Genomic DNA, 22,963 nt, shown 5'->3' with positions numbered 1-22,963 from the left:
TTGATAAGACATCAAGTGTCGAAACACGTTGATGTGAAGGTGGAGAAGGTGAATACAGCTGAGAATGCTGTTGATATGCTAACAAAGTCTTTACCGGTTTCAAAGTTCAATCACTGTATGGACTTGGTGAGCTGCTGTAGGCAGTGCTTGCTTGGTTATAAGCTAGGTGGGGCAGTGCTAGCTTGGTAAGAAGCTAGAAGGTGTTAGCTTGGTGAGTAGTTAGGTGGTTCTAGCTTGGTAAGAAGCTAGGTGGAGCTAGCTTGGTAAGAAGCTAGGGTGTAGAGAGAGAGAGAGAAGAGAAGCCTACGTGGAGTATGAGTCAAGGTGGAGAATTGTTATTCTGTGACTCATATCCACGTGTACATGCCAAGTAGATACTTTATCTGGTGCATCAGTTAAAGTAAAAGTCAAAGTATGAGCTGGAAGTGTAAGGAGCTGTTACATAAGAAGACAGAACCCGTGAGGACCACTCTGACAGTGGTGGACACCTGTCGAGCTTACAATGATTTGCTTGGGGACCAAGTTTGCTATTTGCTAGGGTTTTCAGCATATATAAAGCACTTGGTGGAGAGGCTTGTAGGCTAAGGCTAATCAAGGGAATAAGGCTTGAAGGGCTGGAAAGAGAGGAAACTCTCAAGAAGAGGGAAAACAAGAAGAAAATCTTCACAGGGTTTGTGAGATTTGGGGTTGGGAAACAAGAGAGAAACAGTGAGATATACACAGGGGAGTGTCAATACAGCTTAGGTGAAATAGCTGTTGAGAGTTTGAGTGTAATCACTATCTTGTAATCTGTAACCTTCTTGATCTAGTGGATTTTGTTCTCTCTGCACAGTGGATGTAGGCCTGTGGTGATACAGGTCGAACCACTTTAAATATTGTGTTCTTTATCTGTTTTATAGCTTTCAATTTTAGACCTGTGACAATTGTAATTGCATTATCTGCATCGGTGTCAATAGTCGGTTGAGTCAACACAATGAAATCTGTGTGTTCTTTCTTGGTTTGGTTTTCATTTTGTGTAGCTTGTTATTGTTTGTGAGCCTGAACCCACAACAGTTCGAATAATGAATTTAAAGTGAACCAAAAAGAAAATATATATCCTTGTTAGTGATAATTCATTATTATATCTAGGGAGCACTATTAGCTAATTTTTCCACATTGATGTTGGTTCCCATTTTTGTTTTTTTAATCTAGCTAAGATAAGCCTTAGCTTGGGCCTTACAAATGTATTATTGACACGCAGGAGCATGTAAGCGTTGGACTTTTCATTCATAGTAGTAAAATGTGTAAACAAGTGACGAGGATTATAACTTATTGGCCACGCAATGTTATTATATTATTGATTGATTGATGGAGCAGTTTATGGTGTTTTGCATTTGCATGATGTTGAATAATACAATAATAATAAGATATGGAAATAGTTATGGGCCATTGCTGCCAATGAATGGGCTTCATTTTACTCATAATGGGCTCGAAATTCCCAAAAGAACAACAGCCACGTATCTATCACATTCCAGTCCACTACAGTACAAACTAAGTGCCATAAGACTAGAATTGCATCAAACTCAAAATAATACCAATAGTGTAAGTAAATTAGATGATTGAAAACAAAAGTAGCATTTCATTCATGATAATTGATATGTATATATGTGGAGAAAAGAAAGAAATATAAGATATATATAACAACCAGCAGTAATACTAGTAGTCATGTACCATTGCATGCAGTACTGGATATATAAAAAGAAGACGAATAAGATTATACAAGAACAAGAGGCTAGTGAATTGAAATATTAAGGATTGGATCGGACCGGATCGGATTGGGGATGGGATGGATGCATGTGGCTAGGAAGAAGGAACGATAACGGTGCGCATCATATGCTTGAACTCGAAAAAGTCAACGCGGCCGTCGTGATTCTGATCTACGGAGGAAATCATCATCTCAACTCTGTCCAACTCACGCCCTTCATCATGCAATCCCAATTTACCAAGAACAGACTGCAATTCCCGAGCAGATATGTAACCGTCACCATCCATATCGAAAACCTTGAAGGCCTCGCTCAGATCAGATTCATCATCATCATCATCTGAACGATGATCACCAATTATTTCATTATTCACATCGTCTGATCCAAAGAAGACGTCGTTTAGGGATCGGTGCAGGGACTCGAAATCTTCATAGCTAAGTCCTTGGTTTCCTTGTTTAACGTAGGCTCCCACCATCGACTCTAACTGACTAATATCTGTTTGTAGTCCCAGCAGAGACAGCGCCTCACCCAGCTCATCCACCGTTATCACCGAGTCTTTGTTCTTATCGAATAGGTCAAATATGCGCCTCAGCCTCACCGCGTTCAGGCTTGGGCTCCGCAGCCTGAATGAATTACTAGCGCCGCCCAAGCTTATGCTGCTGCGCTTCACCATCTCCTCAGATCCGCCTGCTGTTTCCATCTATCTATCTCCTTCTCCTACCTACCTAGCTTTTTTTTCAAATTCGCCCAATAATAAATGATAATGATCGACGAATGAGCAACCGATGCGTTTTCCGTGGAATTTATATATATATAGAGAGAGATAGAGCGAGAGAGAGAGAGATAGAGAGAGAAGGATAGGAGAGACGACTTCGGAGAATATAATTTAATGTGGCCATAACACGCGCATTCAACGCCCTCAAACAACGACCATTTCTCCTCTCTCTCTCTCTCTCTCTCTCTCTCTCTCTCTCTCTACTGGCAACAACTTTTATTCCAATATGACAGACTAATTAGTAGTACATTTTGATTTGTCATTTATTGACCTATAATTGAAAAAAAATAAAAAAATACAAACAAGTAGATTAATAAGTAGAAATGCATTAATGTCTTCCCGTATATAGTTTGGCACACAAACGATGACTTTCCTCCATCCTTTACTTACCAACTTCAACTCGGTATATAAATAATAGAGATTAATATTTGGTAATTGGGTGGTTATAGAATTTTAGTAAATACTTGTAGGATATTTTATTTTAAAAATTCAAAAGTTAATATATTAAATCCATTTTTCTTAGAAGTTGTCAATGGACATTATTTTGGTAGGATATGACACAAGGAGTTTTAGACAATAAGTTGGGCTTAGGAGGTTCGTTCACCATAATAAGACAGACATGAGTGGATCGAAGGCGGCAGGCCCTGAAATTGAGGCTTCTTTGATTATTGGGTTGAGAGTCCTGTTGGATCCTGGGCCTGCTAATCATCATCAATCAATCAATCAATCTCGGCTCGGCTTGCATATCACTAACTATTACTCTGTATTATATATTAACTTAACAGAGAAAGATAATTAATCTCCATCGGCCTTAATCCGATTCTGCCGACCATAGAAAGAAATCCCATTATTATTATTATGCCAGCAAATCAGGAATAACATAAATGATTGAACTGGAATCATCTAAATACCAGTAGTAGTAATAACTACTCCATAAGAAGAAGGGTAATACAGCTGAGATGAGGATATACAGAGAGAGACACGCCCTAAGGTAAAGCAAAACCAACTTCTCCGCAGAATAGATCCATGGAGATCCCGACAATGACACAAGTATTGTTAATGCCAAATTGAAATTGAAATTGAAATTGAAAACACGACTATAATTTGGTCTTGTATTGGCACTTCTGGCTAGAGACCGCCCGATTGATGAGATCAATTTGGAGATCGCAGGTGGTGTAGGTGACGACGTGGATATTGAAGAGTAGGCGCACCTTCCCTGAAATTCTGATGTAGGTCTGAAAGTGCAAGGTGCCGGAGGCGGCGTCGGAGTACAAATTGGAGTCGGAGAGAAGCCGATCCGCCATCAAGGTGAGTGTGAGGTTCAAACTGCGGGTGTCGCGAGCACCAATTTTGCCGGCCGGGATGGGGACCTCGCCGACGTCGTTTCCTTTGTATCTTAGGAAAGCAGTGCTGTTGGTGTACTTGAAGCCGACTCTGTTAGGGTTTTCGACGGAAACAGAGACGTCTAGCGTCACGTTCAACCGGACACTCAGCCTGGCTATGTCGATGGAGAGATCCAGATCGTCCAGAGAGATGGAGTTAACGGTTGTAACGGGACGCTTAGTCTTGAAAACTGTGAGCCCTAGAATTAGAAACAACATTCCCAGAGAGAGAATAACGGCCGTAACAGAGAGACATATGCATCTTCTTCTTCTACTACTTTTTTTTCTGTCCGTGCCCATCATCATCATCTTCTTCTTCACTTGCTGATTCGACTGTGCTTCCACCTCCATAGATGGATGGATGGATGGATGGATGGATGGGTTGGAGAATTTTTATTATTTAAAATATTAATGTTGGGCAGGCAGAGAAAACTATTGGGTAATTTTATAGCAAAGTGCCTCCCGTCCCGTCCCGTCCCGTCCCTGTTGTAGTACAAGTAGAACGACAAGTACTTATTAAGCCTAGCTGCTTGGAGTAGTAATTAATTATTTATTTAATCAACGGGGAATTCTAATTACCCAGACCATTAATTTATTTATTTATTTATTAATTAATTAAAGAAACAAACACCACCGGATACCCAAGTCCAACCAAAAGAAAGAGTGGATTGCAACATCACCAACCATATACATATATTATACAGATACAGATGTAGTAAAAGATGCATGCGGTGTGATTAAATATATTAACAAACATTTATTTGTATTAATAATATTAATTAATGGTGTAATTTTGTCTAGATGCCCCGTGAAGAATTGTTAAAGTCCCAGTGTTCACACTTGTAATTACTTCAAACTTAAAGCCAAAAAGTAGGAGGTAGTTGATGGTTATTAGGTCAGGGGTCCATTCATTCATTCATTCATTCATTCATTCATTCATCAACTCTCTCTCTCTCTCTAAATAGTTTAGTGGGAGTAATATATATGCCAACAAACCTGGCTGAAAATCCCCTATTGTGATTCGTCATCTTGGTAGCGTGGCCTTTCACTGCGCCTCGAATTCTATAATGTATCCTGCCACTATATATACATATATATGCCTTTCCAAAATGATACATCATTAATTGTCCAACTTGTAATTCAAGGGATTAGAATTATATATGGCTATACGAGTATAGCCTAAAATTTGATCATTTATTATACCAACAAATTAGACTGGGCAGAACTCAAATATATATTCCTAATCTGCAAATCCAATAAATCGACTTAAGATATGTGACACAAAATTATGGGAGATGTTGTTGTAATTAATTATGATGAATAGCTTTTAAGTGTATTATAGGAAAAATGAAATTGAAACTACAAATATAGATGTATGGATATGCAAATTAAATGTAAATTACCATAAAGTTTAGTGTGAGGTGGAAGTTGGAAGATGAAGATTAATTCACCCATTCCCGTTATCGGACCCACCTTCTTCTTCTTCCCCTCTCTCTATCTCTCGTTCTCTAATTCAGCCTGATCGCCTCCTCACGTCTTAATGTTCACGTCTTGATGTTTAGATCCTAATTAATAACAAGGAAGTTGTTATAACTTTCAATTGAATGAAAAGCAACATCAATATTTTTTTCTCTGTTTCTTCTTCTTTTCTCTCCCAGAGAGAGAGAGAGAGAGATAGAGATAGAGAATTTCCCAGCTAAACTGAATGCTACAGTATATGTCGGAGAGGGGAAGCTATTTGTCCTGTGGTATTCCTACAGATCAGCACTTCCAATCGGTCTCGTTATCAATACTTGTACAATTCTTATTTTTTATTTTTTTTTTAATTCTGTATTTTTTTCTTCATTTTCTTTAATAAAATTAATTTTATATAAAACTACATTTCACCAGCTTCCCTAGTTATCTGTAATGAGTATCTATATACAGAAAAATTCACATGCAATAATCATGCTTATTTAAAGTTGGGAACTATATATATTCTTTTGATTAAACACATTCTTTAAATACGGGAGTGAACCTACAATAAAATATTAAAAGTTGACTCATTATTTTTTCAGGTGGACAAGAGCAAAATTATTGAAACTAATTTGCATCAAGTACTATTATATAAGAAAGAGAGCAACGGAAAAAAGTACAAAATCCATCACCACCATCCATTTCTCAGTCTCTCACGGTACAAAGATTTTGATTAGGGAACATATATTCCAACAGTATAAGATTACCACCAGAAGGGTCAACCTAAAGAAATCACAGCCCAAAAGTAAGCTGAATGCAAATAATGCCTACGCATACATATATGTGTGTGTGTACCTGCAAGCCAAGAATGATTTGAAGACAATGAACACAATAATTATGTGTAAAAATAAACAAAATGTAATATTCGCTCTCAACGGGCATTAAACAAATATTTTTTTGGGGGGCCTGGCGTTCCTCTTCTCAGGAATGGCCAATCTTTAAACAAGCAAGCATGAAAAAGTAAATGTGAATAATAAAAACAAAAAAAGAAGCACTTGTATCACTACTCTCCAGCTACCAACCATGCTCAGTGTAATAGATAGGCATGTCATGTGTAACTTGATCGACTGTTGTTCGACCCAGAGATGTTACCTTTTCACCATTATTTTTCTCTTTTATGACCACCAACACATGAGGAATAGGACATGATCAAGTTGATCTGATGGATCTTAGTCTGACGTCAGCTTAAAACAGAATGGAAATTAGGTTGTTGCTCCAGAAGCCAATATGACATTTTTACTGATTCACATTACAGTCATTCAGAAGCTGATTTTGTGGGTTCAGAAACTTCCTCCAGAAGCTTTTGTATTTAGGAATGCCAAGCTCCAGCCATGGTTTCATGCTCCCATCAAAATGCAATACTGCAGCTGTTTCGATGGATTCCAAATCCACTCCATAGTTATAGCCCAAACCAGATACCATCCAACTATCCTCAAGACCATAAACTAGACCTTCAAACGTTAGCAGGCTAGCGCTTAATGTACTTGTTTCAGATATTCCCTCTCCTTTCTTCATCTGTTCCAACATAAAAACCAACAATTAGAATTATCCAGGATCGTGAAAATCAAACACAACAGTGATTCACATGTAGAACGATACATCAACCAATATACAAGGTACAAAGGCAGAATTCCAAGACCTGCACAGTACATTCTAGCTAGGGAAAATTAGTGTCTCCACCAATATATTCTGAAAGGATTAGAAGAGACCTGACATCATAAAAACGGACTAGAAGAGAACTGACACCCTATATAGGACTAGAAGAGTCTCAAACGGCAATATATTCTGAAATATATCATCTTAATTTGTGAATCAGATCACTCTGTTGTTGCTCCTCTCTTGTTATTTTAATTCCAATATTCTCTCTTCTTTTTTATTTGTTCTCTATTTATGTCCTTTCCACAAATTTCCAATCTGTCACAATTATAACCTGGTCCCGTCCATTCAGAAGTTCTGTCAGCAACAATGTCTGCCAAGCATATAAAATAATCTCAAGGATTCCATTTGATGGGTAGGCCCATTTGATCTCTTCTCAGTTATTTACAGTTCTATCTAAACCATACTTTCCTTTTTGTTATAACCCAGACATTCCAAGAGTGGAACAACAAATGAGTAAAATCAAATATGTCAATGATAAAAGGTTGCACTCACCTCGTGCACCAACCTCTGATATTTTCCAGTAAGATTGTGTTCCCTCCACCTAGATAAATCAATAATATTTACTCCCGAGGTCCAAGCACAAGAGTTTTCATCAAAATTGCTACTTGGCAAGTAAGTTTTTAGGTGAAACAACTTCACTGCACAGGACTGCATGGCACCATTCACTTTTTCCCCCATGTCAATGTTCCAGAGGGCTGACAAGTCGCTCTGAACAACGATATCATCATCCAAGACCACAATTTTCTTCAAAGACTGAAATATCTCAGGAAGGAGATAATGGGAATGCGAAAACATAGATAGGTATTGCGTTCTAAACTGAGTAGAAGACAGTTTATCAACCCTACGAAAGGAAACACGAAATTCTTCAGGCAATGACAGATCTAACGGTGCCACCTTATGATGATTATACAACTTAAGGTCTTCAATATTCAGCACCTGAACTGCAGCATCCCCATAGTTGTTTCTGAAAAACCATAATTTCATAGAAAAGTAATTTTCCCTGTCCGTCAACAGATGAAAAACCTGTTTCCCACTTTCCTGCAAAGAGAATTAACCTTTAGTAATGGCAAAACGATGCAAACTGTACAATGGAACTTTGAAGCTAAGGGAAGAGAAGACGTATAAAAGACAAGGGTAAGACATCATACTTTTGCATTTAGTGCAGTTGAGTTGATTACTACAGAAGATGCGAGTATATTCCTGGAGAAGATGATATAGTGGTACAAGTCTGGGTTTACAAATTTCTCAATCAGTGTCTCCTCAACTTCAAAAGAAGTTCTAAAATACTCAACAGTTAATCTCATTGATAAACAATGGAGACTCTTTGGTATGGTTTGAACTGCAAGTTTGTATAGGAAAGCACTCTGTTTCATGTGAAAATTAGCTTCATCTTCCGTCAGGTCAACTAGTTGTCTAAACTTCTTATCAACGTTATTACAGTCCACACGGAATGACTTTGCTTTTGCTATTGCAGCCTCCATCATTGTTAACTTCTGCATATTCCTGATGAAATGGCCAAAATCATTATTTAGTGTTCCAGATCCTCATTGCAATTTTGCATTACCGAGCACTTTAATGCAGATGTATTATGAGCACGTTATTTTATCTGGAAGCAAACATAATTTCCAATTATATAAAAAATAAGTCAATAACTAAGGGCAAGGAACAAAGCTGAACAATTAGCTTGCCAGCCACACTTATGACATACAAAACCATGTAAGTTCATATCCGAGCTGCTAACAGCTACATATTCAGGAATCAACTAATCAATGTTGCAGTTACATAAATGAGTTATTAAATGATCAAAGGCTACAAATAGGTATAATTGCACCACTAGAACGAAAATTTCCAATTGAAAGAAATGTTATTAAGAGTATAATCTAATGAATTGAAGTGTTTTCTTGTAAAAGATTAGTCAATATTGTCCGATTAAAAATACTGTCAACCAGGTGCAAACATTAGCAATGAAACATCGACCTGTGTTATAACCGCACGTAAGCATTTGCCAAGCAAAATGACATGGAGTTCCCATGTAAAATTACAGATTTTGACTTTTGACAAGTGGCAGTATGGTCACATAATAATGATGATGTTACCTATGCTAATAAACAGCTACCCGTGTGGTACATTTCCCACTCTTGTACTGGGAGGTCCTGGGTTCGATCCCAGTTGTGTGCGTGCTTGTGTTGTAAGGCCATTATATAAGGCCATCCTTTTGAAATACTATTATGCTAATAACAACTAGGATTAATTCCACATTACCCCATGTGCTTTACCTGATGTCACTTTAACCACTACTGTTACATCACCTTCCTTCCTAACTCGGTAAACCAATTACAAAGGGGTGAGTGTTAACTGTTTCTATCAGAAGATTTTTTTTTTTTCCAATTTTGGAATCTCCATTTCCAGACATACTTGTGCTTTTACATGCACCTATAGAATACGTTTTAAACAACAAAGATTTCATGCATTGTCGTGCACAACACCATAAAACAAAAATATTTCAATCTTCAAACCTCTACAGTCAGCATAAAATATAACTAATTCAATTTTACACAAAATATGGGCTGGAAATTTACCAAACACATCGAACAAACTGAAGTCAAATACAACATGGAACCCAACCAAATAGACGAATTCAATAGAGGTTCAGATTAGTCTAATCTGGTTTATGTACGCTCGCTCCTTGTAAAAGGAAGGGAAAGCTATTGAGAACATAAACTTAATGGAGAGAAGTTCCCAGATAAGTTGAAACCAGATAACAGAATGCACTAACAAAGACAAAAAAACCAGAAACAGGAGCTTAAATTTTAGGGTTGTGTTTGAACATACTGAGGGGGAAGATCTTTATCTGTGGTAGTTTCACTAAGAACGCGCTCAAAATCCTGAATATTTTGCTTCAGTTCATGAGACAATTTGTCCAATTCTGGCAGTTTCGCGATACTAGGATAGTAAGCCCGAGCAACAAAAAGTAGGTCCTTCATTTTCTTCACTACAGAGTCTTCCATTTTTTCCTTCTGTTGTTGGCGCCATAAGCAGTAACTCCCAAATTTTAATTCACAAATCATCTCATTCTCATCAGCACCTGTCATGTTCTCACCAGTTTTATCTCTATCAAGAGATCCACTATTCTGCAACACAACTTACAGCCAATGATAAGCAATAGCAATGCAGAACTTAGGTACTTCCAATGGCAAATGGATAATAGCAATTTTACCTTTTTGACTCGTTTTGGCACATCTGCTGGCGTTGGAAAACCTGCGAACATTTTTTGAAAAAGCAAAATTATGAAAAATAGAAACATGAAACTGCACTTTTTGGTGGGGACAAAGATGCAATTTATTAGGGAAGATTATTTTATACTTACTCTGATTTGGTCCCTTACCGTTGGTATCATTCCCACCTTCACGGACAGAGCTATTTTCAAGAACCTGACAAAATGTAAGCAACACAGGTAAAGGCGTTGAAATCTTATCCTAAGAAATCATTCCGCAAGCCAATCCTTTTATGAAAGCCAAAGATACAGATGATTTTATGGAAGTACGGATAATTCTATTGAAGTATATTGAACATGTATCCTGTCTTCTGTTCAATATATTTAGTTTATAAGAGCTCTTAAAGTGCTAAACGGTCAACCTATGTGCACATCTACATACAGCAGAAGTGCAACAGAATTTAATTTTCCAGGGTTAATTTGCACTTCCTACATTTCACATATGTGTACACCCTATGCTATGTATGTGAATTGTGAAAGAGTACTTTCTCGAACGAGTGTATAGATTCCTTTGACATAATGGAGGCTAGAGGGCTAGTGTAAGATAGTAAAGAAGTTCGCAACAATCATGCAAAATCTTCAGATGGATGTTTTAAATTTATCATGCTAGTTTGCTTGTTCTTCTTTCGATGTATCAAGAGGCTTTATATATACACCATAGTTATAAACACACTTCATTCTCTATACAGCTACTTGATTACCAGAGGCATCTCCAATATTTGTTTCAATAAAAGCATAAAATTAGCACAATGTAACTGTAAACGAGCTGACAGTATTCTTAACCATCATGACATTGACAATGAACCTTTGGGAGAGATGGAGTGAATCTTATTACAAGATCATCCATATGTGTTGATTGGTGAACCTACAAACAGAAAACAAAAGAAATTATGTGCATCTCTGCGCACTGAAAATACGAGTACTTATATAAATGTGTTGTGTGTGTGTGTGTGTGTGTGTGTGTGTGTGATTCACAGAGCACTCAAAATGGTCGGTAAGCTGTCACCGAGTCTGTATTCGTGATTAAATGCGTACGGATTTTCCATACCTTAGATTGATTTCTTGTATCAGCATCATTGTGTTGATCATAAACTCTCACATGATTCTGGTTGCATAAAGAAGAACCAAAGAAAACAATCAATCGAAAACCCTCTCAACATCTTTGAAGAAGGTTGAGAAATTCTTACCGAGGCTGAGTCCCGCTGTTCAGTGCCATCGCCTGATATAGTGGAGAAAAATCAGAAAACCAAATGCAAACACGAATACTTTGAAGATGGAAAAACAATATAGATTCAAAATTGAGTTCATTAAATTTCTCTCTGAGAGAGCAAAACAACTTGAAGGATCTGAATCGAGCAAATGATATAACAGATCTAACCATAGGGAGGAGAAAGGGGGTTACCGGTGGTAGGGTGGACATGGAGTCCGAGCAAGAAGACGAGGGGTACGAGCATGGAAAGAAATACTAGGCCAAGGACCCCTATCACGAGACCCTTCCATCTTCTCTTCGCCGGAAGTGAGTACGATGCTGAAACACCCCCACCCCCACCCTTCATCCCTCAATCTCAATTTTCTTCTTTCTCCACTTGTTTCAGATTTCTTTTTTCTTTTTTCTTTTTTGGAGGCGATCTCAATAAACAACAAACCACATTTTCAATTACCTCTTCCCCGTCGCCGGCAATCAACCCCAAACCATAAAAACAATCTAATTTAATTCCTACTTTCTCAGAGTATGATTCTTACACTTGTCTTTCCCTTCAATCTTCATCCCCTTTACAGAATCATAACAATTACGCGCACACAAGAGAGATGGCCAGAGAAACTTGTCAAAAGTAGGGGGACCAATTACACTTTGCCTTTAAACTCTCTATTTACATTTAATCCAATTAACTATCAATTCTCATATTTAACTCCCCGCTTCATGATAAATGCCCTAAAATATAATCTAAAAGTAATTATTTTGATATAGCTAGCTTTGTTTTTACCCTTCGCTTTTGCATAATCGACCATTTATTATATCGATACTCATTTCATAAGTAGATATTCCAACCATTTAATTCATGTTTAATTAATTAATATTTTATATATTTATTATTAATTCATAGTTTTATGACTCACGGGTTTTAATAAATTAGAAAATATGAAAATATTTTCCAGAATCAGTTTCAAAACAGCACTTTGTTTGCTTGCCTTTCACGATGGCTTACTTCTTCGCCACGTAGAATGCACGCCTTATCAGAAGAAAATTCGGAGACAAATCTAAAATCGGTCGCAATTTTTTCGTGTTGAGGATTTATTTGGAATTATCGTGTAGAAAATTTCCATAATACTACATTCAACTACCCTATACAACAAAAATGCCTCGTTTTTTACATTGAGGTACGCACCTCAATTTTAAAAAGGATCAACTGAAAATTGACTACATCCTACTATCAGTACTAAAAAGGTAATATTACTTTGCGGATTAGTGGTTGTGTTGTTTGGGAGCTCCGCGAATTTGATTTCTCTATTTTAATTGCCGATTTTATTTAATTGGGGGTAGAATGGTATTTTTGCATTTTTAGGGGACATCTTCAAAAAATTCAAATTGTATGAGATACAAGATATTTATATCTTCAGAAAAAAAAAAAAAAAAAAAAAAAAAAAGAAAAAAGGAATATATGGTAATGGGTAAAAATGAGAAAGGGGGGAAAAGTAAAGAAGTATCATATGGTTTGAAAATAGAAATTGATTGATACATATGGTTTGAGGTGAGGAATTGATTGATAGATATGGTTAAGTAAAGTTGAAGGCACGTTTTGCTGAGAGAAGAGTGTTGTAAAGCAGCATAGCAACAGTCATAGGTCCAACTCCTCCAGGCACAGGCGTTATTGCTGAAGCTATTCTTATTGCTTCCTCCAAACACACGTCTCCGATGAGTCTGTACCCATGCTCGCTTCTCCTATCCTGCAATCATTAATTCACCCAATAATGTGTTGTATTCAAAATTTGCTACTGTTGTCGACTTTCTTTAACTAGTAATAAATATTCTTCATCAACGGAAATAAAAACGTCACCTCGATTGGGTTAGTTCCAACATCAACTATAACAACACCAGGCTTTAACCAACTACCACGGACCAGATTGGCAACTCCAGCAGCAGTAACTAATATATCAGCTTCACGGGTAATTTTTTCCGGCTTCTTTGTAAAATCATGAACAACAGTCACAGTAGCATGGTGCCTCTGCCCGACAAACGAATGATTATCGATCATTAAAACTATATATTCAGCAAAATATACATGATGTGATTGATATATTACCTGCAGCAGCAAGGACATTGGTAATCCAACAATGTTGCTCCTGCCAATGACCACAGCCTTCTTCCCTGTGATTTCAACACCAGACTGCACAAGTAACTCAATACAACCTTTTGGGGTACAAGGAATGAACAATGGCTCCATTCCTTGCATCGCCAAATTCCCCATGTTCACAGGATGAAAACCATCAACATCTTTCTCTACGTTTATCACATTCAGTATTTTGGCCTCGTCCAGATGCTGTTCAGTTTAATTATATTCATCAGAATGTACGTACGTACGTACAATGTATGATATGTTCTCCAACTAAACTAGTTAGGAATAAAGCAGATCAGAAAGAATGCAAGCCAGCACTATAATAATCACCTGTGGCAATGGAAGCTGCACAAGAACACCATGAACCGAAGGGTCCTTGTTAAATCTACACAAAACATTACAAATTTCATATTCATCACAATTTTCTGGAAGCGAGATCATCTTAATCTTGATGCCAACTTCTTCGCTTGCAATGATTTTGTTGCGGACATATGTTTGAGAATCTCTTCGTTGACCGACTAATATGACAGCCAAACCGGGAACATGTCCTATCAATTCCTTCATTCTGCATACTTCAGAAGCTATTCTAGATCTTATATTCTCAGCAATTGCTTTTCCATCAATTATTTTAGCAATGCAGTTGTTTGCTGCCATAAATCAAACCACAATTGATGTAATTATTCACTTTTTTTGTCCTCCACAATCACACAAGACAAGACAGAAAATAGAGTTCGGTCAGGTCCGACACCTACAAATTATCTTGAATACTATAGTCCATAAATAAGGAGGAGGTATTGACTAGAAAATTCCTTCACTAAAAAGCTACAAAACCAGGAAATAGGAATGAAGAGAATTAAGTACTTACAGTATTCTTCGGCGGTATACGATTCTTCAGACCATGAATCCGAAAGGTCAAGTGAGAGAAGAGAGGGGGACTTTATAATTTGGCTAGTGAAAGCACGTGGTGTTGATGCGGTTAGAGAGCTCGTCCTCAAACAAATATGATGCCGGAAGGCTCCCAAAATAGGCAACATTCTTCCTCCTCCCATTCTTAGGCATCATCTATCTATGATATATCTCATTCAAACAATTGAATGTTTTAGCTCAGCCAAGTTGCACCAACAATTGAACTAATACACACAAGAAATGAAGAATCAATATAGGCACATGCTGCTGCAATTGTGGAATTGAGGCCTCATAGTTGGAAGAAGTCCAAAATCCAAATTATATCCAATTAAATTAACAACAACAAGTAATGCAACCAATTAATCATTTGAGAATAATAACTCCATTCGTAAATAGAAAAAAAATATTCGATATATTTTCAATAATCAGAAACACAGCAGAATATAATAAGATGCAAAAAATGAAACTGCAAAGGGAAGGCATAATAAATAATTAACACAGCAAAAGTAAGTAAAGTGTAGAGCACCAAAGAGTGCAATTGTCAATAAAATCCAGAAGAGATATAGATACCAGAAATAGGTTCAGGCGGAAATCTTCGTTCGCTCAGGTTTACTTGTACACAGTGGGTGGGACTGGGTCAATGGATGATGATGTTGTGTTGGGCCATAATAAAATTTCCAGGAGTAAATGATAGGACGATTAGTTGGGCCTTCAAATTGACAGATAGCATATGATAGGACGATTAGTTGGGCCTTCAAATTGGCAGATAACATAGGAACGATTAAGTGGGACTTCAAATTGGCGGAGATAACATAGGACGATTATTTGGGCCTTTAAATTGGAAGATAACATAATACTTTCTTGATTAAGAAAAGGAAGGTTATCTTGATATTATTAGAAAAGGCCGAGCCCTGTTACTAACAACAAGTCATGATATTATACGAATACAATACCCAATTAAAAAGAATAATAATGAGAACTATTTATTTGTATGTTTGTCACGTGCAAACCCAGTTTGGGAATTGGGATATGTGTCTGAGTCTGACAGCAACTAGACCAAAGTCGTAAAAGCTATTCAACTTTTGCAGCCAACACCCCCTACTGGCTACTAAACATATTCATTTTTTAATAACAATGCAAAAATAAATTTGGATCCAAAACCTTTACAAGCTCGATATATCAATGCATGCCTTTTTACTCAAAGACCGTGCCCAGAAATTTATTTATATATATACTTTTTTTATATTCTCCAATTTATATCCAATAATGTATTTGTATTGATTTATAAATAATATATTATAGAGAGAGAGAGAGAGAGAGGAGAGGGGAGTTGGGGGTAGACAGGTCAGGTAGAGATGGATAAAAGAGTCAAAGGGAAAGAAAGAAAAAAAAAAGGCAAATTAAAGAAAGAAGCAAATGAATAAAACGAAAGAGGGAAATAAAAAGCTGCAAAGGCGATGATAACGTTGAAAGCAAAATGTCAAACGCAAAGTTGCTGCATGCTGTTTTCTAGGTAACTCATGAGATTATATCTCATTATATATATATATATATATTATTAAATTATTAAATTATATGCATGGACACAAATATATATCCATATATCGTATCACATTCACACCACGCACCTCTCTAGATCTGCCCGACTGTCTGTCACGTCCTGATCTCTTTACCTGCTCCCCGACTAGTCTGTCTGTCTCTATTCATCATATCATATTATACACTCTCCTCCCAAGTCCCAACTATTATTTCATTTATTATATTATTTACTTCTTCAATTAACTCTGTTAAAACTATTTATTTAAGGGTGTTACTATTTGCAGCGGTACTTTTACTGAAATTGGCTTATTTGCAGCGGTAGCTTTTTCATTTTAATTTTTCCAACTTGCAAATTCTCTCTCCTACTCCCAAACACTCTCTAGAAATTTGAATTTCGTAAATTTTTTTCGACATTCAAACCGTACAAACGAGGCTCGATTCCGGTAAGTTTTCGATTTCCTACTACTTTTAATTAGTTTCAATTCCAATTTAGGTAAAAACACGTGTTTAAGAATAGATCTAGCAAATTTCGGAAAAAAAAATAAAAAAAATTGAAGCACCCGTTTTCTGCAGCACGGAGAACTCAAGAACGTTGAAGTTCCCGTGCTCTGCAGAACGGAGAATTCAAGAAATCTTGAGGTCTCCGTTCTGCAGAGCACGGGAAATTCAACGTTCTTGAGTTCTCCGTGCTCCAGGAAACGGGTGCTTCAAGTGCCCGTTCTCCACAAAACGGGAGTTCCAAATTATTTTAGAAATTTAAATTTTTCGAAAAAAAAAAAATTTATTTTTGTGTTTCCCGTGTTCTGGAGAACGGGCGATTGAAATTTTTTGAGTTTCCCGTTCTGCAGAACACGGGAACTTGAAAATTCTTCAAGTTCCCGTGTTCTGCAGAACGGGAAATTCAAACTATTTTTTTTTTTTTTTTTTTTTTTTTTTTTTAATTATTTTATTTAATTTGTTTTTTAATCTTTTACAGATGGCACGTCAGGACAAGGGGAAAGGGCTTATGGGTTCTTCTTCGAGTTCGGATAAAATTCCGAAGATTAAATTTCGGTATGGCGGGCAAGGCGCGACTGAAGCCGAGGCGGAAGCGGAGCGCATTCGTATGACTGCATCTCATCGTCGTAGGAGAGTTATGGAGCGCGACATTGGTTTACCGGTCGTGGACGAGATTCCCCACATAGATCAGAGTTCTAGATCTATGGCGGGTAGCATTCGATCTGTAGGGGCAGAGTCTGGTATCCCCTACGAGGGACACGAGGAGGAGCATGACCATGTTGAGAGCGATTATGATGATGTTCCCGTCCCGGCCGCGCGCGCACGGAAGTCTCGGTACGAGTTTGACACTTTCAGTGGCCCACTTGAGTTACATGGTCCGGCTCCAGGAGGACCGACTGATTGGAGGATGATTCCTAGTTTTAAGAGTCATATTGCCTACTACATTTGGGCAGGACATGTAAGTTTAAATATATTTATTTTTATATATTTTAAATATATTTATTTTAATATATTTTGTCTGATTAAATTAGAAATTCTACAGGAGCGCAGCGTGGGGCGATGTGAGTCAAGGATTACTGCGCTTAATGCTTTTAGGAAACATGAGTTGAAGCAACTCATGGCTCCTTACGGGCAGGATGAGTTAGAGCTACTGGAGGCATCTGGCCTAGACTCACTCGAGTACTTCTACATTAAAAATGTAGACAAGGGACTCATGGGGGCATTTATAGAGAGGTGGCAGCCGGAAACGAACAGTTTCCACATGCCTTGGGGTGAGATGACGATCACCCTACATGATGTCCATTTGATTTTGGGGTTGCGTGTTGACGGTTTAGCGGTGCACGGTGATTCTGTTGAGGAGAGGCCTATGAGTGAGTTGTTGCTAGCTGAGGTTCTTGATTTGGACATGGTCGAGGCGCATGCCAAGCTCGGCAATAGTGGGATAAAATGGTCAGAGTTTGTGGAGCGTGTGCGTAGTCGGTCCCGAACTTGTCGGCAGAAGGTTGTAGGATATTTGACGTTTTTGATCGGTATGGCTTTGTTCCCCGACCGGAGTGTAGACAGGTTCAAGCCAACGTGGATGAGATATTCTTCCGATCTCGAGCACGTCGGCGAGTATGCTTGGGGTGCAGCTGTCTTGGCTCATTTATACCGACAGTTGGGCTTGGCTAGTAGGGCCCACGTGAAGGGGTTAGCGGGTTGCACGTTACTGCTCCAGGTATTTAAGTTAAATTTTAATATAATATATTATTATAATTAGTATAACGTAGGTAGTATTAATGTAATATAATATATTGTGATTTAAGATAATATTAATCTAATATAGTCTCGTTTATTTGTAGTGCTGGATTTACGAGTACTTTCGCCCTTTCCGAGCACCTATTAATTCGGATTATAGGGAGATGCAGCCTCGTTTCCTGAAATGGAAACCACGCAAGGGTATTTCGGACTTGCTCTCGGTCCGAAGGATGCTTGATGATATGCAGGCCGATCAGGTATGTATTTTAATTGTTGAAGTTATTTATTATTAATTATTATGTAAATGTAATTTTTATTACGTTAATATAATTTTCCAGATTGACTGGATGCCTTACGGGCCGCACGTACATAGACGCGTTCCGCGTACATTATATTATGGGTGCATACAGTTTATGGAGATTGTCGAGCCATATTTACCGGATCGCGTCCTTCGGCAGTTTGGCTTCAGACAGACCGTTCCGCAGTGCTACATCCAGTCCAGAGAGCCGTGCCTACGTGGTCCGCTTGGAGGACAGACGTACCAGGTACGGTATGATCCTCCAGTGCAGGAGTGGATGGACCTGGCTACCAGCTCGATTACGATGGACGGTAGGACATTAGCCTGGCCGCCGTCTGAGACTGCCACTCGGTACATGGAGTGGTACGTTCCTCGTACTCATCAGTACGTGATCAACCGGGATCCAGCGCCAGAACGACCACCGCCAGTCGTACGCCCCCCTCCTATTCAGCCGGACTTTTATGACATTGTGCGTATCATCCATCCGCACATGCACGAGATACCCCAGCATCTACGTGTCCAGTTACAGCCTCGTGTGGAGCCACATGCACGTTTTCTAGGTTTATCCCCCACTGGAGATTCCGACGACGACGACTTTATGGAGATGCCACCACCGCGTCGGCGACCGGGTGGGACGAGTGGCACTTCGAGGAGGTCTAGGGGTAGACAGTAGACGGCTTTTGTTTGACATTTATTTGTTTTTTCTGACATTTGGGTATGTTTTGTATTTGTTTGACATTTATTTGTTTTTTCTGACATTTGGCTATGTTTTGTATTTGTTTGACATTTATGTTATTTTTGTTTGACTATTTTATTTATGGTATTTCCATCTAAAATAATACAAGGTCCAAACATACAAACTAAAATAAAATAATACAAGGTCCAAATACATACCAACTAAAATAAAATAATACAAGGTCCAAAATACATACCAACTAAAATAAAATAATACAAGGTCCAAATACATACCAACTAAAATAAAATAATACAAGGTCCAAATACATACCAACTAAAATAAAATAATACAAGGACCTATCCCAACCTAGATAAACGACGCCACATGTATAGGCGTTCTTCGAACATTTCCGACAAGTGGGCAAGATTTGCGGCTCTAACATGTCGCCACTGTGGAGTGATAGGTGGTAGAGGACAATTAACCGGTAACTGGATAAGGACAAAATGGTCTCCTAACAACACCATATGGATCATATGGGATAATTCACCCGGACCAACTAGAGGTAAGTAGGTTATATTTCCGCCAATGGCGTATAAAACCAGAGCCGCATTGTATTTAGTCGCTATCGACATTCCCATATCCGGAAATGACATCCATTTGTCCCGACTGCACGGTCCTTCTTGCCAATCGCATTTTTCTATCCATCGGATGACTTCATCTTGACCATTTTGCGATGCGTACGTACCAAAATGCTCGTACATATCGGCAATCAAATCTCTCCTTACACGACTCCATCTGTTCTGATCTCGGAACACTGCTTCTGCAACACATCTGTACCCACAATTTCCATCTGCTACAACATTAACATACGACACAATAGATCCTGCCACAAAACCTGGGATGTAAGATCTGAAATTGAGCTCATCGCCCGGTTCCTTTCGAGGCATTGGCGTACGATTCTGATTGGCAGTGGATTCATCACTTGATCTACCACTCCCTCGACCCCGCCCCCGTCCACGACCAGAACCGGGATCGGTTACATTCGATGGTGGGGTTCCGGTAGAAGTATTTTTTCGACCCTTAGAACCTGCAGACGATTTACCCTTTTCTTCACCAGTAGACGGCTTCCGCTGGAATGGTGGGAACTCCCAACCGGATTTATCTCTCTTCGTCGGTTTATCCTTTGGCCTTCCTTTCGGTATAACATATGCAGGCTCTGCCAAATGGGTGGTGTCTGGATGAATAGTGCTATTCATGTAATCAGCAGTCATCTTTTGAGTCATATAATCTTTTTCTAACACTTCCGTGGCTAGTCTGATTATTCGGTCTCTCATATTTGTTTCACGATCCATCTGTGCTTCGGGTATTTCTGGTTCTTCAACGTGCATGGTACTCCAAAATGGATGTAGATCCATACATATAAATGTATCACGTTGCTGGATTTTCAACGCAATTCGGCATGCACAAGGAAGTGCATGGGTATCCCACAAAACGTGATCACAAAGAGATGGGTCTTCAAACCCCGGTTTTTTGAGCTCATCATCAAGCAAATTTAATGCTTTATGTGTGACTTTGCATATCAAACCCTGAAATACCGGATACGATGATGAGTGCAATCGGATTAAACTGCATTTTGAAAACTCACCCTTGATCTTGGTTAGTTGATACTCAACCCCGGAGTCGAGCTGATATTGAATGGTGTTCACACCACCGGTAGAAGCATTAATCCAACCTTTCGACGATTTATGAGCACTTTCCACCCTGTTAATAGCCATTAAAATAACAACTAATAAATAAAAACGCCCACAATATAATATAAAATACAAGACGATAATGAAACCCAACATACCTAGATGTCGACGTGTTCCCAAAATGCAAAATCTTATTAGTCCATGCTTTGACGAATTTGTGCTTGTAAATTAGCCAAGTATCGTCAAGGTATGATATCAATTTGGGATAACAACCATAGCGTCTAACCATATCCTCGTAATTATCATTGTAATCTTCTTCTGTTTTTGATTCCACTAATTTTGCCCACTGTATGCGCCGAAATATAAGCCCGTGTTTAGTACTACCAATAAATCTCGATGCATTTTTTTCCACGTTTCTATTGATGTGAAACAAACACAAGAAATGAGCGGAATGTGGAAATATTAGAGGCATTGCTTTGATAAGTCCCAATTCACGATCCGTCAATATCACATTAGGTACCAGCCCCCCTAAAGCACATTTCAAACAACGCAAAGCCCATTCGTATGTGTTTGCATCTTCATGTGACATGAAAGCAACAGCAATTGTAAAATTCTTACCAACAGGAGTGATTCCAATTATTTCCAAAAGTGGCATCTCATACCTACGTAAATACATAAATATCAAATGCAATCACCATATGTAAAATAGCACAATAATAAATACTAATTAACAACATACCTATTGGTTTTGTAAGTGCAGTCCATCAATATAACGTGAGAGAATAACCGCAAAAGTTTCAACGAAATAGGAGCAGCGAACATCAAATCAGTAAGTGTATCATCACCTTCATTACTTCGATACCAATATTCATATCCAGAATCTTGAAGGTTCGACATCACGTGTTGTATCACAGTCTTCCCCGCCATATTCTCTTTTTTCATCTTCTCAAGTTGGTTGTAGACATGTTTCACGCTCGTTGATGTCTGTGGATTATCCTTTCTCAATCGATCCATAATTAATGCCGGCTTCACGTGACTCCTTCTAAGTAACTTCACTACCTCGTATTCTTCTGGTGTCAAACGACTATCCGGTCCTTGTCCGGTAGGATACGGTAGTATCGGGTGAGTGTGAATGCCACTTTTTAAATTCATTCGCCATAGTCCATCGTTTGAACTTTTGCTACAGTATATACGAAAAGGACATCCACATTTTTTTGTTCCCACATTCCGTGGTATCGCACCTACGGTTCGTTTTTCACGTCCCTCCCCAGACAAATGACATCTAATTACTACATACACGTTTTTCTTGCTTGAAGTTACTATCAATCGATAACCATGAGTAGCACCCATTTTTTTTGCCCATTCCACTAATTCTTTCCCAGTTTCAAACTCAACACCTACATTGAAATGTTCACTCTGATCCTCAGAAGTTGTTGGTGTGTCTTGAGGAACATCGAAACACATGTTGGGATCCTCGTACTCGTTGTACGCTTTGTCACGGTCAGTTGTAAACTCATCGTCAAAATCACCTTCAGTACCCTATTAAGATATAACAAGTAATAATTAGTATATAAATAACAATATTAAAAAAAAAAAAAAAAAAAAAAAAAAATTTAGGTGTTCCCGTGCCAGAAGGCACGGAGGTTTACTATTCCCGTCCTCTATGGCACGGGAGCACGATATTCCCGTGCTTCACAAGACGGGAGCACGATATTTCCGTGCTCCACAAGACGGGAGCACGATGTTCCCGTGCTCCCCAAGACGGGACCTGTATTTTCAATTTTTTTTTTTTTTTAAAGTGCTCCCGTGCTGTACAGCACGGGAAACCCTAATTTTTGGGATTCCCGTGCTACACAGCACGTTAGACCCGACGAAAAACCAAAAAAATCCGGGAGTTTCTTCGATTTACCTCGTAAAACTCGTCAGGATCGGCCAT

At 38.4% G+C, this 22,963-nt stretch overlaps 6 protein-coding genes across 13 annotated transcripts; all 6 read right to left on the bottom strand.

Moving 5' to 3' along the window:
• Positions 1 to 1,598: 1,598 nt before the first annotated feature.
• Positions 1,599 to 2,823, bottom strand: CML42 (calmodulin like 42). Its single transcript, XM_012976403.2, has one exon. It carries the CDS (start codon positions 2,440 to 2,442, stop codon positions 1,840 to 1,842), a length of 603 nt encoding a protein of 200 aa, XP_012831857.2. The 5' UTR covers positions 2,443 to 2,823; the 3' UTR covers positions 1,599 to 1,839.
• Positions 2,824 to 3,355: 532 nt separating this feature from the next.
• Positions 3,356 to 5,593, bottom strand: LOC105952761 (uncharacterized). 3 transcript variants are annotated; one of them, XR_016033901.1, is made up of 3 exons: positions 5,303 to 5,426; positions 4,896 to 4,999; positions 4,174 to 4,382 (listed from the first exon to the last, which is right to left on the bottom strand). XR_016033901.1 is itself a non-coding variant. In XM_088824200.1 (2 exons), the coding sequence occupies exon 2, from the start codon at positions 4,248 to 4,250 to the stop codon at positions 3,615 to 3,617; it is 636 nt and encodes a 211-aa protein (XP_088680326.1). In that variant the 5' UTR covers positions 4,251 to 4,382; positions 5,303 to 5,593; the 3' UTR covers positions 3,356 to 3,614. The 3 variants fall into 3 exon arrangements, 1 of the variants encoding a protein (XP_088680326.1); XM_088824200.1 differs by lacking the exon at positions 4,896 to 4,999 and having other exon boundaries at positions 3,356 to 4,382; positions 5,303 to 5,593; XR_016033902.1 differs by lacking the exon at positions 4,174 to 4,382 and having other exon boundaries at positions 4,917 to 4,979; positions 5,303 to 5,425.
• A 633-nt stretch (positions 5,594 to 6,226) lies between these two features.
• GAUT7 (galacturonosyltransferase 7) lies at positions 6,227 to 12,365 on the bottom strand. Of its 4 annotated transcripts, none has more exons than XM_012976867.2 (10): positions 11,750 to 12,365; positions 11,535 to 11,566; positions 11,396 to 11,452; positions 11,153 to 11,212; positions 10,459 to 10,504; positions 10,291 to 10,331; positions 9,906 to 10,204; positions 8,222 to 8,576; positions 7,566 to 8,111; positions 6,227 to 6,929 (listed from the first exon to the last, which is right to left on the bottom strand). In XM_012976867.2, exons 1-10 carry the CDS (start codon positions 11,901 to 11,903, stop codon positions 6,651 to 6,653), a joined length of 1,869 nt encoding a protein of 622 aa, XP_012832321.2. In that variant the 5' UTR covers positions 11,904 to 12,365; the 3' UTR covers positions 6,227 to 6,650. The 4 variants fall into 4 exon arrangements, with proteins under 4 accessions (XP_012832321.2, XP_012832320.2, XP_012832322.2 ...); XM_012976866.2 differs by having other exon boundaries at positions 10,441 to 10,504; positions 11,750 to 12,359; XM_012976868.2 differs by lacking the exon at positions 11,153 to 11,212 and having other exon boundaries at positions 10,441 to 10,504; positions 11,750 to 12,347.
• A 672-nt stretch (positions 12,366 to 13,037) lies between these two features.
• LOC105953223 (bifunctional protein FolD 1, mitochondrial) lies at positions 13,038 to 15,588 on the bottom strand. Of its 3 annotated transcripts, none has more exons than XM_012976872.2 (6): positions 15,159 to 15,588; positions 14,548 to 14,812; positions 14,013 to 14,329; positions 13,650 to 13,886; positions 13,404 to 13,571; positions 13,038 to 13,293 (listed from the first exon to the last, which is right to left on the bottom strand). In XM_012976872.2, the coding sequence occupies exons 2-6, from the start codon at positions 14,729 to 14,731 to the stop codon at positions 13,123 to 13,125; spliced, it is 1,077 nt and encodes a 358-aa protein (XP_012832326.2). In that variant the 5' UTR covers positions 14,732 to 14,812; positions 15,159 to 15,588; the 3' UTR covers positions 13,038 to 13,122. The 3 variants fall into 3 exon arrangements, with proteins under 3 accessions (XP_012832326.2, XP_088680014.1, XP_012832327.2); XM_088823888.1 differs by having other exon boundaries at positions 14,548 to 14,744; positions 15,159 to 15,273; XM_012976873.2 differs by lacking the exon at positions 15,159 to 15,588 and having other exon boundaries at positions 14,548 to 15,141.
• A 4,104-nt stretch (positions 15,589 to 19,692) lies between these two features.
• On the bottom strand, positions 19,693 to 21,682 carry LOC105950062 (uncharacterized). The gene is made up of 2 exons (XM_088823862.1): positions 21,186 to 21,682; positions 19,693 to 21,097 (listed from the first exon to the last, which is right to left on the bottom strand). The coding sequence occupies exons 1-2, from the start codon at positions 21,680 to 21,682 to the stop codon at positions 19,693 to 19,695; spliced, it is 1,902 nt and encodes a 633-aa protein (XP_088679988.1).
• On the bottom strand, positions 21,660 to 22,963 carry LOC148767195 (uncharacterized). The gene is made up of 2 exons (XM_088823861.1): positions 22,937 to 22,963; positions 21,660 to 22,566 (listed from the first exon to the last, which is right to left on the bottom strand). The coding sequence occupies exons 1-2, from the start codon at positions 22,961 to 22,963 to the stop codon at positions 21,751 to 21,753; spliced, it is 843 nt and encodes a 280-aa protein (XP_088679987.1). The 3' UTR covers positions 21,660 to 21,750.

Source organism: Erythranthe guttata, chromosome 10, assembly GCF_056151865.1.
Source record: "Erythranthe guttata isolate IM_541 chromosome 10, IM_541, whole genome shotgun sequence".
Taxonomy (NCBI): Eukaryota; Viridiplantae; Streptophyta; class Magnoliopsida; order Lamiales; family Phrymaceae; genus Erythranthe; species Erythranthe guttata.
The sequence above is the reverse complement of the archived record's forward strand: the minus strand, read 5'-3'. Positions and strand labels throughout refer to the sequence as shown.

What these genes read in the sequence shown, in the direction of transcription:
- LOC105950062 (XM_088823862.1), bottom strand. Translation starts at nt 21,682, where the DNA reads ATGCCACTTTTGGAAATAATTGGAATCACTCCTGTTGGTAAGAATTTT. An exon ending in GGGAACACGTCGACATCTAG is followed by an intron (nt 21,098 to 21,185) that starts GTATGTTGGGTT and finishes GGCTATTAACAG; the next exon opens with GGTGGAAAGTGCTCATAAAT.
- GAUT7 (XM_012976866.2), bottom strand. Translation starts at nt 11,903, where the DNA reads ATGAAGGGTGGGGGTGGGGGTGTTTCAGCATCGTACTCACTTCCGGCG. An exon ending in CCATGTCCACCCTACCACCG is followed by an intron (nt 11,567 to 11,749) that starts GTAACCCCCTTT and finishes CCACTATATCAG; the next exon opens with GCGATGGCACTGAACAGCGG. An exon ending in CAACTGCACTAAATGCAAAA is followed by an intron (nt 8,112 to 8,221) that starts GTATGATGTCTT and finishes TTCTCTTTGCAG; the next exon opens with GAAAGTGGGAAACAGGTTTT.
- LOC148767195 (XM_088823861.1), bottom strand. Translation starts at nt 22,963, where the DNA reads ATGGCCGATCCTGACGAGTTTTACGAG. An exon ending in ATCCTGACGAGTTTTACGAG is followed by an intron (nt 22,567 to 22,936) that starts GTAAATCGAAGA and finishes ATATCTTAATAG; the next exon opens with GGTACTGAAGGTGATTTTGA.
- CML42 (XM_012976403.2), bottom strand. Translation starts at nt 2,442, where the DNA reads ATGGAAACAGCAGGCGGATCTGAGGAGATGGTGAAGCGCAGCAGCATA.
- LOC105953223 (XM_012976872.2), bottom strand. Translation starts at nt 14,731, where the DNA reads ATGGGAGGAGGAAGAATGTTGCCTATTTTGGGAGCCTTCCGGCATCAT. An exon ending in GTATACCGCCGAAGAATACT is followed by an intron (nt 14,330 to 14,547) that starts GTAAGTACTTAA and finishes GATTTATGGCAG; the next exon opens with CAAACAACTGCATTGCTAAA. An exon ending in CAATGTCCTTGCTGCTGCAG is followed by an intron (nt 13,572 to 13,649) that starts GTAATATATCAA and finishes TTTGTCGGGCAG; the next exon opens with AGGCACCATGCTACTGTGAC.
- LOC105952761 (XM_088824200.1), bottom strand. Translation starts at nt 4,250, where the DNA reads ATGGAGGTGGAAGCACAGTCGAATCAGCAAGTGAAGAAGAAGATGATG.